This window comes from Chlamydotis macqueenii, chromosome 27 (genome assembly GCF_036417535.1).
Source record: "Chlamydotis macqueenii isolate bChlMac1 chromosome 27, bChlMac1.mat, whole genome shotgun sequence".
Classification (NCBI taxonomy): domain Eukaryota; kingdom Metazoa; phylum Chordata; class Aves; order Otidiformes; family Otididae; genus Chlamydotis; species Chlamydotis macqueenii.
In genome coordinates, this window is record NC_141582.1 from 1,232,618 (window position 1) to 1,254,746 (window position 22,129).

Genomic DNA, 22,129 nt, shown 5'->3' on the forward strand with positions numbered 1-22,129 from the left:
ATGGACTCTCAAAACCCTTTACAAGTTGGAATAATAATGAATATGCAGATGAAGTATTTTACCAAGGTAACAGTAAAGCAGGCAACAGAATCACCATCTACCAAAATACTGTGCCTCTCATCTGGAAAAGCAGCTCCCTACACATTCAGAAATCTTTAAGGAATCCTAAGTTAACCATGATCCTAATCTAAACACAATTCATAGAAAGCACACTCTGTGTTCAATATTACAATCAAAGTTGTGTAAGGAGTGGCATACTAAACATTTTAATTCTTGTATTTGGTAAGGAATTGCTGTGCCTCACTGGGCAACTGCTGTTTGCGGGCCAATATTGGTGAACTTCAACATCTCCACCCAGGTCAAGTTTCCACCATCAAATTTACCACGAGTTTCCAGCAAGGTCCATTTCTGGACCAAGGCAAGAGGCCAGTGAACAAGTGTGCTAAAACAACAGCAGTTTTCAGAAGTAGCAGAAGTCACTATAGGCAACACTATAATCACCACCTCCAACAGACAGTACCATCACCTCAAACTTTTGTTAATGAGCCCTAACACACCTCAGTCACATTAAGCAGCCTGGTGTTTGCTAAGCTGAGCTCATCAAGACCGAACTGAAGGCATTATGTGAGCAAATACGGGGGGAAGTGGCTTGGCAAGGAACACGCTCAGGAGCAACCACATCTCCAGACAGCACAGTTTTATTTCCAAAAGGCTACCAAGCCCACAAACCCAAATGCCAACCAAGTGCATTTCTGCCTACAGGTACACAGTCTTCACAAGCTCACACTTAGGGAACTTACTGTTCCCTAAACAAGGGTAGAATTCGGCATTGCTAGAAGAGAACAGAAATTGATTTAAACCTCAGACCACTGCCTTCCTGTCTCCATCTACAGTAGGAAATTCAAAGTCTCCAGTATACATAACTCCAAGACACCCGTGGTGGCATAGAGAAAACAGAGATGACAAACAGTAGCAAGTTAAAGCACTCTGAAAACAGATGTGTCATGCACTAATGTGAACTGACTGGTCCATGCTTCCTACCACTTAAAATGACATAAAATACCTTTCAAGTTTGATCTTTGTGAAAGGAGTTAAAGCATTCACATTAAAAATTAGTATGAGCTTTGGGAAAGAACTTTGACATCTTATATTGATTTAAAACTGTGATCCACCATGGAACTGATGAAGCAATACCTGTACCGCAATTACTGTAACCCCTGGCCTATACCTGACCATAGAGGTTTTATTTCTGCTCACCAAATCTGGCACTGCATTCTCTAATTCCTTTTATGCAAACGCCATTGTAAACCAAGAGAAGAAAAAAAAACACCTATAGGGCTAGTGTACGTTAACTGAAAACACTCTTGAACTGGTGCCGTGAAACCATTTCTTCTGACGAAAGAATTAAACAGTTTTGTGTTTTTAACGCCAAATTAGTTATTAATAAAGTACTTTAAAAAATTACTACAAGAAAATCCTCTCATATTAAAGTCGTAACAACAGCAGATAGAAGAATGTTCTCTCCATACAAACAAATGCAAAGTTGTTTGCTTTCTGGACAGAACCCATTAACCCCTCATCACCCTGATAAATTACTTTCTATTTTTAAACCTTAAGACAAGACACTACTGCAGTTCCTTTCAGAACACAGGCACAGGAAACCAACAGGTAAATCCCCTTCTTCCACTGGGTGAAAGAGAACAAACTGAGCACAGCAGTATCTTTAGTTCACAAGAAGCTGGAAACTAAGAGTTCCCAGCACCTCATTTTGCCCCTAAGCTTGACATCATCTAACAGGGAGAAGACAGTAAGGAGCGGTCATTAATTGTAGCCCTATTGGTGCAGTTTCCAAGTCCTCTGGGAGCTGCCTTCACCTACTATTACTAGGATCTCTGAGGGTGTATTTTACACACACACCGAAGCTGATCTGTGATCCTTCCTATCCTGGAACTGGGCAGGGGTTTAGGGGAGGTGGGGCTGTGAAGCTTCTTATAGTCCTCCACAAATCTGGAAGACTACCACTACCCAAATAATTCAGTCTGCAAGCTACTGCAAAGTGGAGACTCTACCAGTTCAAGATACAGACATTTTTCAACTCAACACAAGCTAGATCAGCCTGAAAAAATACCTCAAACTCAACAATAAGGGATTATTTAATACCTGACAAGAACTCCCTTGAGTTTCTAAAGGCATCCTCTGCCTTGAAACCACAAATACCATTGTTCTGGACTTTTACAATACCCTATGAAAGGCAACTGAACCTCAAAGTTGTCTGGAGCAGTACCCAGATATCTCTAATTCAGATACTTTCTAGTATTTGCAAGAGGCCTCTAAGTTTTAACTTGAGGAACAAATCTGATTAGGAAAGCAAGAACTAAGACAATTCCCTTCTTTATATCTTTATTAGGTACATTTAGAGTTTTTTCCATTAAGAATGCCCTAAAGAATCTATTCAAACAAAGAGGTTTCTACCTTACTTCATTAGTACTGCAAGTGTTTTTAAAAAGACGAATAGATATGCATACATACACAGGGAACATTTTACTACAGGGGAAAAAGCAAATGATGAACATTTAGTTTAACTCTCTTAATACACATGCTTCCCCAAACTCAAGTATTCCATAAAATATGACAGGAAGTGCCTATTTGCTTTTCCTATTCACACTAATTCTGGTCTATTGTTGGTTGAAACAAAGGTCTTTCAACCTGCATCACCCGTTCCCAGGACATTTGACACCAGTTTATTAATATCATAAACATAAGAGGCATAAGTGGCAGAAATCCAGACCCACTGCTGCTACGCGTCTTAAATAACCTTGCAAAGGCAAGTGAATAATCTCACAGGTTGTGGAACTACAACATGTATTCATAACTAGGAACCAGCAGTTAAAGATCACAGCTTCTCCTTGAGCCTGTTCTTTGCAGCCACTGCAATACTATATAATAATTTTTTTATAAGTGCTGAAGTCTGTCCACAAGCTTACCTCTCTCCAACCAGCAGCATTGTTCTGCTTTTAAACAAGAAAGTCATCAACACTAAATCCAACGTTTCAGCATTTTTAAGTACCAGCCAGCTGTTCAATATGAAAGCCGTCACAGGCTTCAGTTTTCTGAATATCACAAAATTCAGCAGCTGAGAGCTTCCATCCTCTGAAGCTTACATCTATTTTCAGGTGGGAAAAGAAGAATGGTCCTCCTACTGAGGATGTGTCACACCTAGTTATGCATCAGTCCCCTTTCAATTGCAAAAGAGGTTAGGATTATCAAAGAGAGATCCTGAACAGTAGCTTCCAGCCTCTGGATAACATCACCTTCAGAGGCTATGCACCCTCAAATTCAGTTGCTACCTAACACTCAGTCAGAAATTATGTTTTTGATATGAAATATGAAGAAAAAGAACACCATGTAGAGAAAATATACTACCTAAGCAACATCTGTGTTTAAAAAACTAAATATATGATAATTCTTAACTTATTCCTTTTGAAAGCATTATCATCTAAATAAAAAGCCATCTGACATTTTAGGTACCTGGCATATGTATGTTTGTGCCCCACTCTTGTCAGAGCATGCATCAGTTACACTTAACCTGGAAAAAATAAATGTCTCTGTTTAGATGCAAATAAAGAAGCCCAAAACCTTAGACTTCAATCAAATGACACAGAATTCTGGCAACCAACAAAGTTTATTAAAGGTCCAGAACAGTCATAGAACCTAACATTCCTCGAGTGGCTTAAATACACACACACACACAAAAAAAAAAAAAACCAACAAACCCCACCAAAAAAAACCAAACGCACACATTTGTTTTGGTGCTGCAGCAATAAAACTCTACCTAGAAACAGTGTTCTCTGCTTCGGCAGTTTACACTACAGAGTGTAGTGTAAAGAGTTATGTTATATTTGTATTGTGGAGAATTTAGTTTCGGAGTTACTCATCATTTCTGTCCTCTGTATAACTGCATACAGATCATACATACCTAATTACAGGGGAAAAAAAATTAACTGCAGTAGGAGCTAACTTCATGCCCACAACTGCTTCATGTAAGATCCAGGTGCCCAAACTTAGGTTCTGCCACTATGACTCAAAAAATTGAGGGACTTACTGAGCAATACAGGGAGAACTAAGATAAAAAGGCTATAACAAACAGATTTGATTATTTCTGCTCTCATAGCATTTGTCTAGCTTTAGTACTCTGTTACATGACTTGTTCCAACATATTTTCTGCTTGCAAAGCTTTACTTTACAACATATCATTAATAAAACTACAGCAAAACTGTTTCTGCATACCTCATTTCCAAGAAAGTAACATCTCAATTTTAGCACTGCTGAATACAAAATTTCAAGTTTACTGATTTTCCAGAATAGACTTCATGCTGGAACAGAGAAATTAAATAGCCTCTATTCAGAGAGCAATGCTGCCACTTCTGATCTCTCTAAAAACGTTCCTGCTGACCTGCAAATAAAGGATATTCTATTAACCATACGCTGAGTGAAGATTCAGGAGACCAGAACTCCATCCGAAGCCACTGCTCCCTGGAAAACCCGTATTCTTAGAGTCAAGTCACAGCACTACACACTCACTAGGCTCCCTCAGCATTTATAGATAATGCTTACAGAAGTGCTCCATATTTCTCGTAAGACACGCTATGAAATGCAACTTAAACATAGTATGAGGATTCCCCAACATGCCTTAAAAGAACTGGACTAAGTTTTATTCAAGCTTTATTTCTTCTCACTGCAAAAAAACATGCTAGCAATGTATCTATTTTCCAAAACCAGGCTAACTATGCGCTTTGCTGTACTGCCTAGTTGTTTTATTTGTACTTCCATTTTCTTAGGGAACTGTTCCCAATACGCCTAGAAGGAATGAAAAAATGTTCTTTAAAAAAAAAATAATCTCAGCAAGCTCAGAAATACCATCTAAGCCTTAAAAAAAGAAAAAAAGTATGAGCAGTTAAGTTGTTCTTCCCACTAAGTTATATCCAGTTAACAGCACAACATAACTGCCTTGTATGGGTATCAGGGCTAATTTCCATTCAAGACAACTGTGCAACCACTACACAGAAATTTTAGGTGTTCCTTCACCACAAACGATCTTGGACATTATGAAAAAAATCGCTCAAGACTGTGGGCAGCTAAGCTCTCAAATATATGCTTCTGAGACTGCACAATCTCCAGAGGAAGGTTTTTTTAATAAACATCCAACTGGAGTAATAAGTATAGTTGAAAAGCTTGCATTTAGAGAACACACTAACAAGCTCCCATGGTCCTGTCAGCCCTAGTCTCTGTGATACCAGTCTCACTCTGTCGTGACAGCTGATACACACATTTGTTTGATATCCAGGGGCTGAGAAGGACACTGAAGAGTCTACCACTCAGAGCATGGATTTCACAAATGCCAAAGTTATTTTCATGCTCTTTGACTGCCCTTTAAAAGGGCATTTCTGCTTTGTTGAAAAAAATTATTTAGGAGCAACAGGACTACCAGAAGATCAGCCCTGTGAACCAGGCAAATCACAGAAGTATTTACTCATTTCTTCTTCTAATTCCCAGAATGTTTACAAGCTTCTCCTCAAGACTACAAATTACCTTACTTAAGATAGCTTACACCAATTATAACTGAACATACTCACACAAAAGTTGCCCTGTATTACTTATTCAAGTGGATGTTCACCTACATAGCACTGAAAAACCTGCACTACAGTATCAGCTATGTATTAGTTCACATAACCGAACATCCAATCAGTACAAATTTTAAGACGATGCTTTAATCTGGATGTCTGTTCATTGACAGAACAAATAAATTCTATTTGAAGTCATATTTACTTGCACCATTACCTAATGCCTAATAGCTTTTATTTAAAAAAAAAAAACAAACTTCAATACAAGAAGGAAATCTATCTGCTTCTGCTTACATTTGTTAATATCTATCATTCTTTTTTTTTCTTCCTATGCTTAAGCCAGGCAATTAATGAATCCTTGAAATTCATTTGAATCAGTAACTATTAATTTCTCCATCCCTGCTGACAGCTCCCCCACCTCAACCTATAGAAACATTCCTCACATCCACCCTAGTCTCCTCACCGAAACACACACTAACATCAGCTAAATAGGCCCCTCAAAAGACCTGCCTACTTTAGATCTTTTCAGGGGCTCGTTTGTGTTCCGAAGTAGCACAGAGCTATTTATGGAAAAATCTCTGCTGGAATCACAGCCAGAATTTCAATAGGCTGCACAGCACTGAAAAGCCAGTGGTTAGTTTTCTGTTTGCAAATAACAATATATTTGGAAATAACATACTGTGCTATTGTTTTGCATGTACATAACAGAAGCCTTTAGGCAATGCCTTTGTCACTGAGAATGCTACAGACTAAGAGCACTGGAATATCTTTATATTCTCTTTTTGCTGAAGCCATTCCAAAACATACACTGCAAGTTAAAAATCAGTAGCAGTATTTTAAGAAAATATCATAGTTTGGCAATGACTTTCAAAATCAGTTACTAGAATTCTGTGACTTGGTGTGCATTTCTGTTGTAGATCTAAAAAACAACTAGAAACTATCACGCTGTTTCAGACTCTGCTCACACATTCTTTGATGAAAGCTTTTATTTGAGGTGCAAAAGCTAAGGCCAAAAATTTCTAATGATTTTACTTTTCAGGTGTAGAATGCAAGGGACCCACTGTACCTCCAACAGCAAGTGCCGTCTTCCAAGAAAGGAAAATGAAAGCAAAAATCACTCATACCTACCATAACAGAAGGGAAGGAGGGAGGGAAGAAGGGAGGCAGGCACACTCACTAGACGAATTTCAGGCAGCTTGCAGGAGAGCACAGCGCCTGTGAAGGTCATAAGCACAACTGAAGTTTCCAGCAGAGGTGAATACACAGTTTGACTATTAAGTGACCGTGGAATAAAAAATTCTGATTACTTCACTCACTATAGGCATTCACTCCTCTATCAGTTCATTTTAATACTTAACGCATTTTTTAGTGGCACTTGGAACCTCACAAAACAGTCTTCTCTTTACCAGTTTCCTCCTCTTCCCGCCCCCCCCGCCAACTTGGCAAGTATGTTCCTCTGTTTCTATTCTGGCCCAAGCACACATGCCTCAGCTTCTTAAAAAGTCTTTATTAAACAGAGGCCAATACTAGTTTATGGCCCAGGCTTTCAGAGATTCTTAACACTCACTTCTCCAAATGATGCAATATGGATCTACAAATCTTGACAGACACTTATATTTATAACACATCTTAAAAATACATATATATAGTCTACTAATCTGAGCAAAATACTGACCTTTATTTTAAAATTAATTATTTCGCATCTCTCATCTTCTCTATTTATAGATTAGGATATTTTCTTTGGATTTTGGAAGAGTTGTAAAACAGCTGAAAACAAGATAGAGAGTATTTAGTAGTATTACTGTCTTGCAAAGATCTCGAAGTTCCTTGCAATAACTTTAAGTTTGGAACTTCATTTTGGGAAACAGACACACTAGTCTTACAGATAAGGAAAACAAAGAATGTAGGGGTTAAAATGGCTTAGTGGCCTTCCAGATGAAACAACTACGGATTATTACTTTCAGTTACATCCATTTCTAGTCTTCCTTTTTGTCAATGTTGCCCTCCACCCCCGCCCAGGATAATTAAATTTAAATCTAAACTTTAAACTTGGAAAGAGTAGTAACAGCTCTGTAAGAAACCTGAGCCTCAGTCAAAAGACACTGGCTAGAAAGAACTTGAATTGGAAGGTGCCAACAACTTCCAGCTGAATGTTACATAATTGTAAACTTCTGGAAAAATTAATTTCAACATACACATAAAGAAGCTTACAAGACCAAAGAGGGCTGTGTACATGATCATCTCTTGACAACTTCTTCAAAATGATAGCAGCCAGCAAGGAGGAAAGATTAAGCCAGAAATGCTCCTACACAGGATGCAATAACTCAAGTCACGTCTTTTTTTTTTTTTCTAACAATATATGTGCTTAATAACCCTTAAGCAGGAACACTGACCTGAACAGAACAGAGAGATGACCTAGTAGCACAGTTGTAGATGACAATTTAGAACATATTTCCCTTATTTTCAGAACCAGCAGGAAGATGAGAATGCTACAGAAACAAGCAGATGTCTGTTATTCCCAGGTTTGGTATGAGCTTCTTCAGGTCAAATTAAGGAAAAGAATCCACAAAAGCTACAGAAAGCCAACAACCTGACGTGCAGAATCTCTGAGAGTTTTGTTTTGTTTTAAGCGGTCTCTGTCTTCGTACTGCACTTTCCTCTAGGGCATCTAAACACTGTCAGAGACAAAACTGCTAGGTTCAGCATAGCACGTGTTCTACTCAGTAACGGAACTGGTAAGTTACCAGCCCCCATCACTTTGAAGAGTGGGATACCACTTCCAAAAGGGTCTGGAGTAAAATGAAAGATCCTGGATATTTTTTGAAAACAAAAAGTAAGATTGAGCTGAAAAAAACCCAACCAACCAACAACAACAAAAAAACCACCAACAAAACAAACCCATGAAGTTGTGGTAAGACCAGACTAAGAAAAAAGCAGAAGGACTACATACAAAGTTTTAACATTTTGGTCAAAAAACCATTCCAGTTAGCTCCACATGCCACTAAAACAGTTTATAAATGTTTCGCTATTACCTCTATAAAGCAGTGCCATTTTCTCACTGCTAGACCATATAATGAGAAAGTGTGTGTGCTTCAACTTCAATTGCTGTTTGCTCATACTGATCTTTTAGAAGATATGTCCTCAAACACCAATCTCAATTCAGTGAAAGCAGAGTTTGCCATATGAAAGGCATATGAACAAGCACATATCAACTGTAAACATGAAAAGGCTGAGGAAGAGGCTGAGCAACTTCTTCACAAAGCCAGTTTCACATGTTGCCTTAAAACCGTTATCGTATCTCCATGAGAAGCAATCCATTCACCTCTCATCTCTTGTCCCATTCCTGTAGCACCAATACGTGTTCCACCACAAGCATGTTACAGTTTGACAAATCAGTCCGAGGAATCTAACTCAGGATAAAATTCATCTGATAGCAAGTAATCCAAGACATGTAATTTTCATTCAGGTCCGTTTCCCAAAGCGATCACTCAGTGAACATCTGTGTCAGCTCAATGCAGTAGCTGGTGAAGGTACAAGGACGGACCATCTCTTTCAGAAGCAGCAGCTACCTCAAGTAACAGTGAACCTACAGGCAAGTCAGGATGCAATTTGAATTCTAATTCCTCTTTCCATACCAAGGCCACATTTCTTTCCAAAACAAGCTGAACACTGCAATTATTAAAAGATAATCCAGTAATTTTTAAAATTATCTCCAATATCTCTATAAATTAATCCTTACACAATGCACCAAGAACCATACCTTAGAGGTTAGGTTTCTGTCACGCAATTCCATTGGAAAGAAGTCCAGGAACTCTCAAACAAGTGTCTTTGAGAATCTTTATATATTTATGAGAGTTGAAACTACGGATTTATTTCAGTACGTAGCTCTTGTCTGCTAGACCAGTTTACTTAAATATTTTATGTTATTTGAAAAAAAAAAAAAAGTATTTCAGACTATATTTATAAGCACTATACACAAACACATATAGGTCAAAAACATCTTCTAACCTTCTACTAACAGAAGACAGGCCAGCTGGAATCACTGCTTTCAACAATCGAAGAATGGTCCCTAGAATACTTTTTATATTCATCAGGGAAAAAGGAAAACGCAGCTACCAGCATTTAACAGACAAGAACATCTTAGAAATTATTCCACATTTTAAATAATTAGCTGTAGTCTGAAGTCACAATTACCTTAACCATTCCTGAATATACACAATTATTTTTTCTCAACTTCTTAAAAACAGAGTGTCACTTGTGTTAGTTTGGAAATCACATTATTTCCAGAGTATTAATTTAAGAACTGCAATTTAAGAAAATGCAAAGAGAAACATTTCCACACAAAATGCATTATACATATCTGGGAAATCAATCTTTCTTACAGCACAACTCTTTTAAATCCTCTTTGCCTGGCCCTAAAATTTTTTTCCAAAATTAGATGCAAGCATAACTCCCTAAGGGGTTTAATATGTGACCTAAATATGCTAGTTTTCCTAGTGGTGCTATCACTTGTGGATCTCTAAGAGGAAAATACATTTTTATAAAGAATGGCTGACCAAATTAATAATTTCTCCTCCAGTGCTTAACAAAAGCATGATAAGTTAGAAGAGAGAAGCTTATAGCCACTACTGTTTCTGTAACCGAATTACAGTCATTCATAGATGCCTCAAATAATTATTGTCAGCAATATTAGCAACACCCTACCTGACGTCTTGTTGGCCCACATCTTCATTTTGAAGGCAAATGTAACAAATCAAAACCCTCCAGTCACAGAAAAGAGCAAGGCAAGACCACCATCATGACAGCTCTGCTGTCCAGAGCTATGTCCTAAAGCAGTTCTGTTTAGGGAGCCAGAAAGCGAGCAGCAGTATATTCAATAAAGGAAGTCCTGCTATATAAAATCTTTAGCAAGTGTGCACACACACACCAGGGATCAATACTTTACCTCTTAAGATAAGACACCCTTTTAGGCTTCCCCCATTTTCACAAAGGCTCATGTAAAAGCATAAAAGAACAACAACGTCCTTTCTATTTCCAACTTATTAACCCTAACTAACATTTAGCTAGTGCATGCTTTAAAGCATAACTGAGCTATACAACAAGCAATATAACAAAGCTATAGTTACATATATTTCACCGAAGTTTAAAATCTACAAAGATGTCTAGATGTAGATATTTTGACTAAAAGACCTACCACTGCTTCTTAAAAGAGACTGTTCTAAGTTGGTTTGGATCAAGTATCATACTTCCTGTATGCCTCCTTTTATTTTCATAGAAACACAGTAACTGTGGTCTCTATTCACATTCACAACATAACTGCCTATCTATGCCCAGACTTATAATTCATTTCAATAATTTCTTTTAAAATGGTAAACCTGTTTCACACGATTACTGAACCCTGACTTATTCTGCAAAACTTTTTGCTCCATACTAAAAATACTGTAGACAATAGTTGCAGTACAGCATATTATAGAGCACTGAAAATATGAAAAGATTGCTTTGGGAGCACACCATTTCCTAAAGAGAAAAGAACAGTAGCCCTAATTTGGTACCATCAGTAATTGATGTTTTTACTACAGGAAGTACAGTACAAACAGATTTAATTGCACGCACACTTAAACAGCATCTAAAACAAAGACGACCTAATTCCACAGCATCTAAATGTGAGATAATACATTAGTTTAGGTGAAGTCAAAACCCCAAACAAGGGATCAATTTTTCAAATCATATTAAGTGATAAGACACGATAAGAGAAGATTATCGTTTGTCAGATTATCTTTTTAAAGTGCTTTACAGTAAACCAATCAGTAAGTAACCCATCTCCCAATTAAGTGGTATTCTTTTCTAAAACAACTTCCAAGAAACTAAACTGTACTGATAATAACACAGCTGTTTTCACTCATAGAGCTGGTAACAATGCTAAACAAATCTCATTTCCACATACTGCTTGTGTGGGCACTGACAGAAGAAAGTCTATTCCATGTGTAGTAAGTAGTTTTGCTGCAGAAAAATGTTTAAAATATTATTTACAACACAATGATAAATTACTGTCTCTGTGCGTGTGCGTCCCTACGTGTGTGTTTGCACATGTGCATGTGATACCTAATTTTGAAAAATAAAATCTAAATTGTCCCACTGCACAGCACTTTGTCAACTGGCTTTTATCTACCTAAATCCATGCTGCTATCAAATGAGGCAGTTCTGCATTCTCCACCTGCCCTCAGGCACACATTTTGCATCACCCCTTCCTTACACCTCGGGTGTTTGCAGATCCAGAGTTCAGCGATGTGATTCGACTACAACGTAACCCAGTGAAAATCTACAGGTCCATTTGTTTTCAATAGCAACATAGACTTGGACCAACTTCAGTCTTTGCACATAAAAGAAGATCACCAGTGATGCAGGATCTCCGGCAAGCATTAGTGCACCATACCAAAGCTTTAACTATTTTATTGGGTCAGTATTTTAGATCAGTCTCTTAAGATTGCTGTTACAGTATCGGTATTAGATATACTGTATTGCTCACCTTCAGACAGCACATGTTCAAAGTATGTCTCTTGAACAGCAAGGTTTAAAGTCCTTTTTATTACTTGATTTTACCATTTGTAGGAGCATAACTCTGAGAGATCAGGGTCTTGTGTTGACTGTACATAAAGTCCCATGAAGAGGCCAACTCTCTTCCAGAGTTCCTCCTGTTCCTGTGGGCCACTTCATCACTTTCCACACTGTGCTAGCACCAACACAGACAGTGCACTGAGAAACAGACAAGCTGAAAAATAATCCAGTCAAAACCAATCTGATGTATTTTTCATCTGTATCAGCTTCCCAAACAAGTCCATTGTGCAGTTACACGAACCCTTGTGCCAGCAAAGTGGGAAGGAGCGCCTCTTTAAGTAGAAATGCTGCCAAACATGTAGCCATGCCTAAATAGGCAAGTCAGAAGGGAATAGAAAGAAGGGCGGGGGGGGGGAGGGGGAGAAGCAGAGAGTACAGCTAAGAACACCCAGCTCTTAACTCTTACTTCAGGCACTGCATCCGCTAGGACTTCTATTCTTCATTTTAGTTCTCCCAAAACACATTCTGTAAAGCTACAACTACCACAGAATTTCTAGGGCAGAAATACTCAAACCGGAATCGTTTAGGTAGCACGTTTAAAATTAAAAGCTATGAAGTTTCACAAAGCTGATCAAGAGCTGTAATCACCAGGATTGCCACTGATAGCCAAGCTGCATTCATTCGTACTGCTGGAAGTCTGACAGCTCAGATCACTATCACCACCCTATTTACGACACAAAGAAAAACCCTACTCCTTTTTCCAACTAATTTTTAACTTAAGCAAAAAAGATTCAAAGAACAGCAAAGCATCACAGAAGTAACATACCAATACTGGTCAGCCTGACTGACAAGCTGAAGTGCCCTAGCTACCAAACCCAGGTCAAGAGAGAGTACTGAGTAACTTCTAGGGAGACAAACAGCCATTTACTATTTAGCTGTTTGCTAAATGCTCTTTGTATTGGGGGACTTCACACTTTAAATGCACACTTTAGTCAATCTAGACCAGCAGTTCCTAAAACACAGTAGCCTATTTCTCTCTCTAGAAACAGACAGTCATTCTACAAACAGCTGAAGATAAAAGAGCTAAAACATAGAAGCAGACTTAGGAATACAGAACAGGACTATAACCATGGGTCTTTTTATTTATCTACAGTGTATTTCAAATTACTCCTTAAAAACAAACCTATTAGTAGTCCTTGCTCCTTCTAACTGTTGTTACCTTATGAGCATACAGAACATAACCACAGCCCTCAAAAACCCAGACTAAGCTCCCTCCCACAAGCATACCCTAATCTTTCTTCAGTGTTATTATCGCAACCTCTCACACCTTTCCTACTTTTCTCAGAGAATTTTCCTTTTCCCTGGTTCCATCACTTCCCCATTACCACTTCTGTGGTAATGCCATTGTTTCTCTTCTGTGACTCCCACCCACAAACACAGCTCGGTAGAAGCCCTTCTTGCCAACCGATCCCAGCCACATCCCTCCGTCTACAAGGAACAGGCCGCTGTTAGTCAGTTGTTGGTCAGCATACAGAACTGGGTGTGCCACCAGCGGTAACAGTCTGGTAGGACAGAGCCGATCAACCTTCTGAAGGAAGCTCAGCAGCTCTAACCCACTATTACATATACAAGTTACTCGACAAAGAGAAAGCTCTCTGGTGAACTCCAAACGGTGGGAAGCTGCTTTTTTACAGCAGTCCTCATTTCTGGCTTCATTTTTCCTTACTCTGAGACAAGTATTTTTGTGCACTTAAGACAAACTACCATTACTGAAGCAACAACAGTTCTCATAGCTGCTCTGCAATTTTGAAGTCTGCCAAAAATAAACACAAAACTACACTTGAAAAATATAACACACCTAAAATCAAATACCAAAAGCATTCCTGAACAAGAGAGAAGTCAAATCTTGTTTATATCTCTGACCACATAGATGAGCTGACTCTGGAACTGTTCATCATCTGCACAAACTGAAACAGACACTTTGGCTATAAAAGAAGAAACAGGAAACAAGTCAAAGATTATTAACAAGGCAGCAGAGAATGGTTAAGCATCAGACTTAAGTTTAAAGTCAGTAATCAGCACCCACAGCAGATATTCTTTCAGAGACAACTCAGGTATGAAACAGTTAAACAACTTGTCAAAGATGAGTGGTAATCACTCAGGGCTAAAGCTTAGGATTTAAGATCCTGGCTCCCAACCTTGGACTCAGGCTATCAGACTTATACATATCTTTGGATTACACTTGAAAGAATATTTAGATGTCTCTGATTCTGTTCCTTCTGCCAAGTAATTAAACAAATTTGACTTAATTTGTTTCAGAAGTAGGCACTCATTCCATTAAGCAAGTGTCTAGTTTTCAGAGACAGTTTACACTCACAATTCTTAGCTGTTTCCAACTGGAGTTGCCATTACGCCACACCTTGAGGAACGTAACAGCAGAAGAGTAAAAACAAGCCCCAAAACAACAGAAGTGCTGCAGAAAATTTGTAATCCTTCCCATAAAGGAAACTTTCACTAAGAAAACACAGTAATGTCTGCTCTCAAGTATTTCTGGACAGCTAAGTCTTCCTTGCACTGAAACAGTGATGGCACAAAAGAAAACAAACAAACAAACAAACAAAACATCATTAGAGATGCATTTGATAATCTGATCATCATATCAAGGACAATGATTCTGTGTTGTCCACTGGAAAAGTCCTGTCTAATCTAGCAGCTCTAGATTCTCCAGAGCATATGGAAGAAGTTCAACACAGATATGTTGTAGGACTGGGCTCCAGCAAAACAAATATAAAATTAAGAAGGGAGGAAAACTTCTGTTGAGTAAAGCATTAGGTATTTCAGAAATAGAGACAGCACAAGCTATAACATCCTTGCCCTTATGCAATGGATTGCTAAATCACAAAAAGGCAAAATTTTGCCATCAGTTAGAATTAAGGACCCCAATTACAATGAAGCTGACGCTCAGATTTCCATTTATAATCCAATTTTTGTGCTTAATAGTGTGATCTGATGGGGCCAGGCCACAGCTTACAAGCAAGGATAAACTCCATACACACCAAGAGAAGAGAGGCTGATTCTTTGCTCCTCACTCACATCCACATTCAAGTCAGAAAAGCTTTGCCACAGCAGAATGACACAGGCAGGCCCTAGATACTCACTGCCATCTTGTTTTCTCATGCTTTAGGAACACCTTTTGCCTCTCTTTCCCCTCCACTCTCATTAACTCTAAAAAAAACATTGTCACATCCATCTACTACACAGAGCTTGGGAAGCCAGAAAATTTAAAACTGTACATATCAGAGTTCATGTTTCAGCCATCAAAGCCACCAAATACTGCCTTTGTAATAGCCATTCTAGCCTAAGTATCTAAAGAATTATGGGTTGTACATATTATGTGAAGATTACGAGGTCACGTCTGACCTCAAATATACTGGAAGCTATAGACTAGCCTTCTTAAAGTTGCTGCCATTATTACTGTATTAAAAACATTATTCTCCATTGGTTTGTTTTACAGGCAACATTGTACAGAGACCACTGATTTTGCATTCTACTGATTAATGCAATTAATGTATGTAGTTTTCTCAGTTAATGCTTGTATTAGGTTAGTTTAAGCCAGCTTTCCAATATAAATATTGCAACATTGTATTACGAACGGGAAGAAAACAGAAACTGAAACCTCCCATTTCTTTTAGGTTTGTTTTCTTCACTTTGTTTTTAGTGAAGTTTCCCATTCCACAACAGAAGTTAGTTTTTAGAATTTGAGCTTGAAAGTCATTCAAAAAAACCCCAAAAAATCCACACCCTACTTACTACCATACACAAATTGGTACTGTCCTCAGTCATACACATTATATTATCAGAGTCTGTACTTGTTAGCTTGCAAACCACAGTGGTTAAACAATCAATTAAGCATCAGACAGCAAGATTTCCTTCAGCTTTCAACACGGTGCCTGCCACAAGAAAGCAGACTGAAGGGCTGGGAGAGAAAAAAGGTCCTCAGACTACACTTAGGGCCACTGTCAACTTGTCCTTGGGTATTCTGAAGGAGGACCAGAAACATGTAAAGCTGCTGTTCCAATTTTTGGAAGAATCATTTCATTAAAGTGAACCTTAAAGCCAGAAATACAGCTAACAACAGAAAAAAAATGTGACCAACTTGATAAATTATTAACTCTTCCAACAGTATCACAGGGAGACACTACGAAGCATACCAAGAGCTCCAAGGATCACATGGAAGCTAAATTTGCACTTTGATAGACAGCTGCCTTTCAAAACTTTCCAGCATGAATTCCAACTGAATATACGGGGAAAAAAAGAGAACTTCAGCTCAACAAATTCATTACAACCAAGTATAATACCAACCTTGGGAACTCACTTCAGGATACAGGCATTTAAATTTCAGGATGTCTTGCAGGATATCAATGCTTTGGGATTTACACCCTAAGACTCATCCTAAGGCACTTATAATAGAAAATGAAACCAAATTCTCTTAGCTCTCTGGTTTACAAAAATCAGAAGGCTGCATCTTCCATAAAATAAAAAACTGGACATTTTTACAATTTTTTTGAAACCATCCTGACTGGCTTGTTGAAACTGAAGCTAGTTAATTCACTTACAGTAAAGGTTTCCCTTAACTCCACCCACTATGACTCCAGCAACACACAGTACAGCTGCTAACCTGTAGGAAGCATAAGGCTAGCAAGTCATCTTTCGTAACATGATGCACAACACTCCTCAACAGCTTTCCTGACTTCTGCATTTCCAGATCCCTGCAAAAGCCACTTTACCATATAAATATATATAAAGCTCGTTACTATTACATGCATGTCAACATGTCCACTTTAATGAAGAATTATTTGCAAGCACCTGCCACACAACCATAACTTCCTCAATACTGGTACTTAAATTAAGGATTTTGTTTGGAATGTAATTAAAATAAAGGTTATAGAATGTAAAGTCTGCTGGGAAAAAAGTTCTACTACACTTAACAGTAGTTTTGAATTCAAGCTTTAAAATATGCTTCGTGAAGAATTTTAAATTATACTTAAAAAAAAAAAAAAAAAAACAACAACCAACTATTACAGCTTTCTTGCTTCCAAAAGCTGTCTTTCCAAAAGAGTCTTTGAAAGTGCATCGTGTGCCACAGGCTGCAGGTAATAAATAAAACTAAGTCACTTATGTTTATACTGATTTTTTGGCCTTTGGAACCTAGTTTGAACAATACGTCAAATGGGAAAATAATGGAGACTGTAGTTACCATTTTTCCAAATACAACATTAATCTCACTTGTAAGTCATAGCATTCAAGATACGTAAAAAAAGAAAAAAAACATTAAGAATTACATAAGTGACAAGGCCAACTGCTTGCAAAAGAAAACTTTAACTGATGATCTTACAGACTATGTTGTGCAAACAGGATTTTATGGCCAAAGAAATGTAGAAGTTAGTAGGACTTTACCAAAAAAGATCATAGAAGAAATTTTGCTCTCTAGCACAGCAATTGAGCAGCACAGAGAAAGTATGATTCCTCTAACCAACCCAAGTAGAAGAAAATAATAAGTACATTTTTGCAGTCACAATCAGAAGCAGCCATCTTAGTTTAAGATGACATCTGTCATTGCCAGCTTAGAAGAGTTTTAGGCAGCTTCCAGTGTTGTTTCAAACACAAAACCTCTCTTTACTTAATAAGTAAGCATGCACAAATATTCAGATTTCTTCCTCTCCTGGTTAACAGAAGCTAGAAAGATTGGGAAAATTACTTGATCTTTATCTAGTACTTAGATCTTCAAAGAGTACAAACATTAATTAATTCTCACAACACCTCCCTGTGGAATGCAAGTATCATAATCCCATTTTGCAGATTAGGAAAAAAACACAAATCAAAAGCTCAGTGAAGGGAAAACCTTCAAGGGAAAATCTTGGAAAACAGTTCCAGCAAAATATTTGAGAAGTCCAAATTTAGCCCTTCTTAAAACTGTGCTGAACAGTTCAGATCACAGTTTAATCCTGAATCTGGGTATTTAAATGTACATTAAATGTTTCTTAGCTTGGCTCCAGTTGCCTACAGCAACACTGACATATTTTAGTAAGACTGTGATCACATCTCCCTACCTAAGGAGTAGCCAAAAAGTCAGAAAACATTTAGTAAAAAATATTGCTCTTACCTTCTGCTACATCATCATCTACAGCGCCTTTCACCTGAGAAAAACACCACTGAATGTCATTTCCTCCTCCAGCTCCTAAAAAACACAATAAGAAAAAATGAGAACCCCCCCCAACAACACGAAGAGCACACAATAGTTACCAATTGAAAATTTCAGACAACATCGTACACGCCTACTTCCTCAGCAACGCTGTCGGCACAATTACAAACTGCCCCTCCCCACCTTTTTCCTTTACAGATACTGTTTTTGTCATTAGTGGTTTGCCAGCGTTCAATGCAACGTTTGTCAAAACCAGTGTAAGCAGTAACAGTGATAAAAGCCTCTTATCATCAAAAGCTCCCGGGACTAAGTAACGTTGCTAGTGCTAACTTCAACTGCGCATTTAAAATGAGAGTGCATTAACATCTTCACATGAAGCTTCTTCCTACTTTAGGAGTCAGAACCCTCTACAAACACACACACAAACGAACAACTTCAACAGTAACTGTCAGAAAAAGCATTTTTGGGAAAATTTGAGTCTTTTGTTCAATATAAACCAAGCATGCTATTAATTTCCCTCGTTTACAAAAACACTGAACTGAACCTACATTCTAAAGGCTAAAGAAAAGATATTTTACCACAATTTTAGAGTCTCTTCGCAGAAGTAATAAAAGCAATTATGAGCCTTAAAAAAAAGCAGCAAATCCGAGCGGAAAAGCAAATAAGCAATCTGATGTTAAGAAGTTCTAGTACCATAGAAAACGGATCGAAGAGAAAACTTCAGGAACATTACTGCCTCGGCGGAAGACAGTGATTCATTTGAACCCTGCCACCAAAACACACAAAAAAATCACCACCCATTTCTTTTGCATTTCACTCTGAGCAAATCACTGCAGGGCTGAGTACATACAGGAAGAGACTGAAATGGGCTTGCCTTTTTTTTTTTTTTTTTTTTGTTTTCGGAAAGCCACTGTCAAAATGGAACTTTTCCCCAACACAATCCAAACAGGCTGAGCAACAGATGGCATTTACACATTAATCCAGAGGTCTACTATCGATTTTGGGATAACAAACAATACAGAAGGGACTTTTCCCCCTCTTCTACGCTAAGTTGAGGGGGGAAAAGTCAGAGACGTGGAAACCAGGAGGCCCAAAATTATCTTTCCAAAAAAGACTCAGTGTCTCAGAATGTTAAGAGAAGTGCTGGAACATCAGAGTCCAGTCTGTGTTTCTTGCTTGCCTTAATTTCTTTTCTGAAGGATTACAGGCATGCAAACTACATAGCCTGACACACGGAAGGCAAGTACAAACATCCAGCTATTCAAGAGATGCCCAAATGCTTTTTGCAGATATACTGCAAAGGTTTGTCACACACACATCTCTCTCCCATTCCCCAAAACCTACACAACCCATTTTCTCTCCTCTCTCCAACCTCTTTATTTGGCATTTAGCAGCTGGCACCATAGAGCATTTTAAGGGGACAGCTCGTAAGAAAAAAATCACTGCTCCTTCTACTTAAGGCTAAAACTCTATTTTTCATACAATTTACTTGAACCAAGATAGCACCCCCCCCCCCCCCGACTAAAACAAAAAGAGGAGGGTGGAGCATGGGCGCATGGTGTAGGGGGAAAAAAAGCATAGAAACCCAACACAGCTTCTTATGCTTGCTCCTCCAAAAGCAAAGCGCCAAAAAGACAATCCATTTGCAGAAGAGGGGGGGTGAATGCATTTCCAAATTAAGAAATCACAAAGTAAAGCAAGAAGGAAGAGATACCTTATGCATACACACTTCTAGCCTACCAAGAGCACTTTAGAACGCAAAATGGGAAGCGAGCACAAGGAATTAGAAAAAAAATCACGGAAAAACCTGTATTATTTTATTACATCCTGTACCAAATTTTACTCTCATTTGCAGATGCTTAAAAGCTGCACCCTACAGAAGGGTGCAATTGTACTCTACAAGCACGCCTGCAGCCTAGAACAGCTCTCCATGCACGGCAGCACTTCTCTACACAGTCCTCGCTAACTCCTCTAACTCCATAAATGCAACATACGAACATGTATATAAATTCCAAAAGCCTGCAGGGGCGGGGGGGCGGGGGAGGAAAAAGGCAAAAGACCCACCCTGTCTGCAAGCCTCCCGCACACCGAACTTCAAAATACATCACTTCGAAGCCCCTCCACCTCGCTTCCTTCATGCTTTTTTTTTCCCCCGATACGGGAGGGAAAGGAAGAAGGGGTGGGTGGGAGAAAAGCACGATTTCCCCATCAGGGGGAAAAAAAAAAAAAAAAAAAAAATCAGGAACGCGCAGGCGAGGCGGAATGGGAGAGCGAGGACGGGGGAGCGAGCGAGGCAGGGGCAGGCGGCACGCCGGCGGCCGCGGCTCGGGAGAGGCAGAGGCAGGCTGCGAGGCATTCCGCCAGCCGGGGCGAAAACCCCAGCGAGCCGGGGCGGGCGGGGGCCGGAGGCGGCGTTGCCCGCTGCCCCCGGCCGCCAGCCCCGCAGGCCGCTGCCGCAGCCTCACCTGCGCCCCCCCCGCCCGGCAGCGGCAGGGGCCGGTGCCCCTCGGGGGCAGCCTCCCCTTACCTGCCATGTTGGGCTCTCGATAGCGGCCGCGGCGGGTCGGGCGGTCTCGGCGCTGCGCGGCGGGGCCGCCGGTGCCGGGCGGGGGGCGACGGTCGGGGACGGATGGCGGCGGATAGCAGCGGGGGTGCGGCCGGCTCCGCTCCTGGGGCTGCCCCCGCGCCGCGCCTCGCTCCGGCCCCCCCCAAAACGCTCCACTTTCAAAATGGCGCCGGCGGAGCTGGGGGTGACGTCACCCGGCGAGGGGGCGAGCGAGGCGGCGCTTCGGACAGGGCGGGGCGGGGCGGCGGGTCCCTTACCGCCCCCCGTAGGGCCGGGCGGAATGGCGGCGTGCCCGAGGCCAGCACCGCGGGCCTTGCCCGCCGGCGGCCCCCCTCCGCGCTGGGGTTGGCGGCAGCTGCAGCGCCGCGCCGTTTCCGTCCCCTGCAGGGAAGGCGGCCTCCGAGGGACCAATTGCTTCCGTCTCCTACCCGCTCAAGCAGGATGCTTTGCAGGCTCCCCCTTTATTTCAGTCATTCACCGAATCTCCCCCTTGCTTGTTGTCGGTGTTTGGTTTGGGGTTTGTTGTTTGGGTTTGGGGTTTTTTTTTGTTTGTTTGTTTCTTCTCCCCCCTCCCTCACTTCCTTCTCTTGCCATTTCCCCACGCAGCAGTTCCTCGCTGTAGCCACATAACCTGTTTGATGCACGTTTTTCAGCCCTCATGGATGCTTTCCATAATGTCTGCAGACTCGGTCTCTTATTTCACTGGAGAACCCAAGCGCGGCTTTGCCGTTCTCATTGCTATTCCCTGCGTACACCCAGCCGTGCCTCTGAGCCATTTTTAGCCTCCATCCACCTTTCACACTGACAGCCAGCAAGATCTACAAAGAAAGACTTCCAGCCGAGCCCAACTTGGCACAACTCCTGCTTGGCTCAGAAAGGATGAAGGCTCCTTTTTAGCTCACTGGGTCCCAGTTAAAAGTCTCAGCTGTAGTTAACACACAGGACTTGGATAATTGATTCAGTACAATCTATTTAAGATCTTGTGAAAGTCATCAGTTTCCCTTCACAGATGTTTGTGCAAACATTTTCTTCCTTCTCAGGCTGGGTAGAGCTTGCTGATCCAGATTTCACTTTGAGATTCACCAGCAATGCCAGAAACTCGCAATGTGCCTTGAAACAAGTCTCATAGGAGAGTCATCATGTACAGTAATTTTGCATTTCGAGCTCAAAATACCTAAGAGGCTG

The 22,129-nt window shown here is 40.1% G+C and overlaps 1 protein-coding gene across 4 annotated transcripts in view; it reads right to left on the reverse strand.

The window, feature by feature from the left end:
• Positions 1-21,092, reverse strand: part of PPP2R2A (protein phosphatase 2 regulatory subunit Balpha) — a 41,366-nt gene extending 20,274 nt beyond the window's left edge. Inside the window, exons 1-4 of one of the 4 annotated variants that reach the window (XM_086767758.1) lie at positions 18,340-18,414; positions 7,297-7,388; positions 6,750-6,836; positions 3,529-3,586 (exon numbers count right to left, since the gene is read on the reverse strand). In XM_086767758.1, coding sequence (XP_086623884.1) covers positions 3,529-3,535 — 7 coding nt within the window. In that variant the 5' untranslated portion in view covers positions 3,536-3,586; positions 6,750-6,836; positions 7,297-7,388; positions 18,340-18,414. Of the gene's footprint in view, positions 1-3,528; positions 3,587-6,749; positions 6,837-7,296; positions 7,389-18,339; positions 18,415-19,071; positions 19,109-20,905 lie in introns of those variants that run through there. The other 3 variants (XM_086767757.1, XM_010129719.2, XM_086767759.1) reach the window with 3 other exon arrangements.
• Between the last annotated feature and the right edge of the window lie 1,037 nt (positions 21,093-22,129).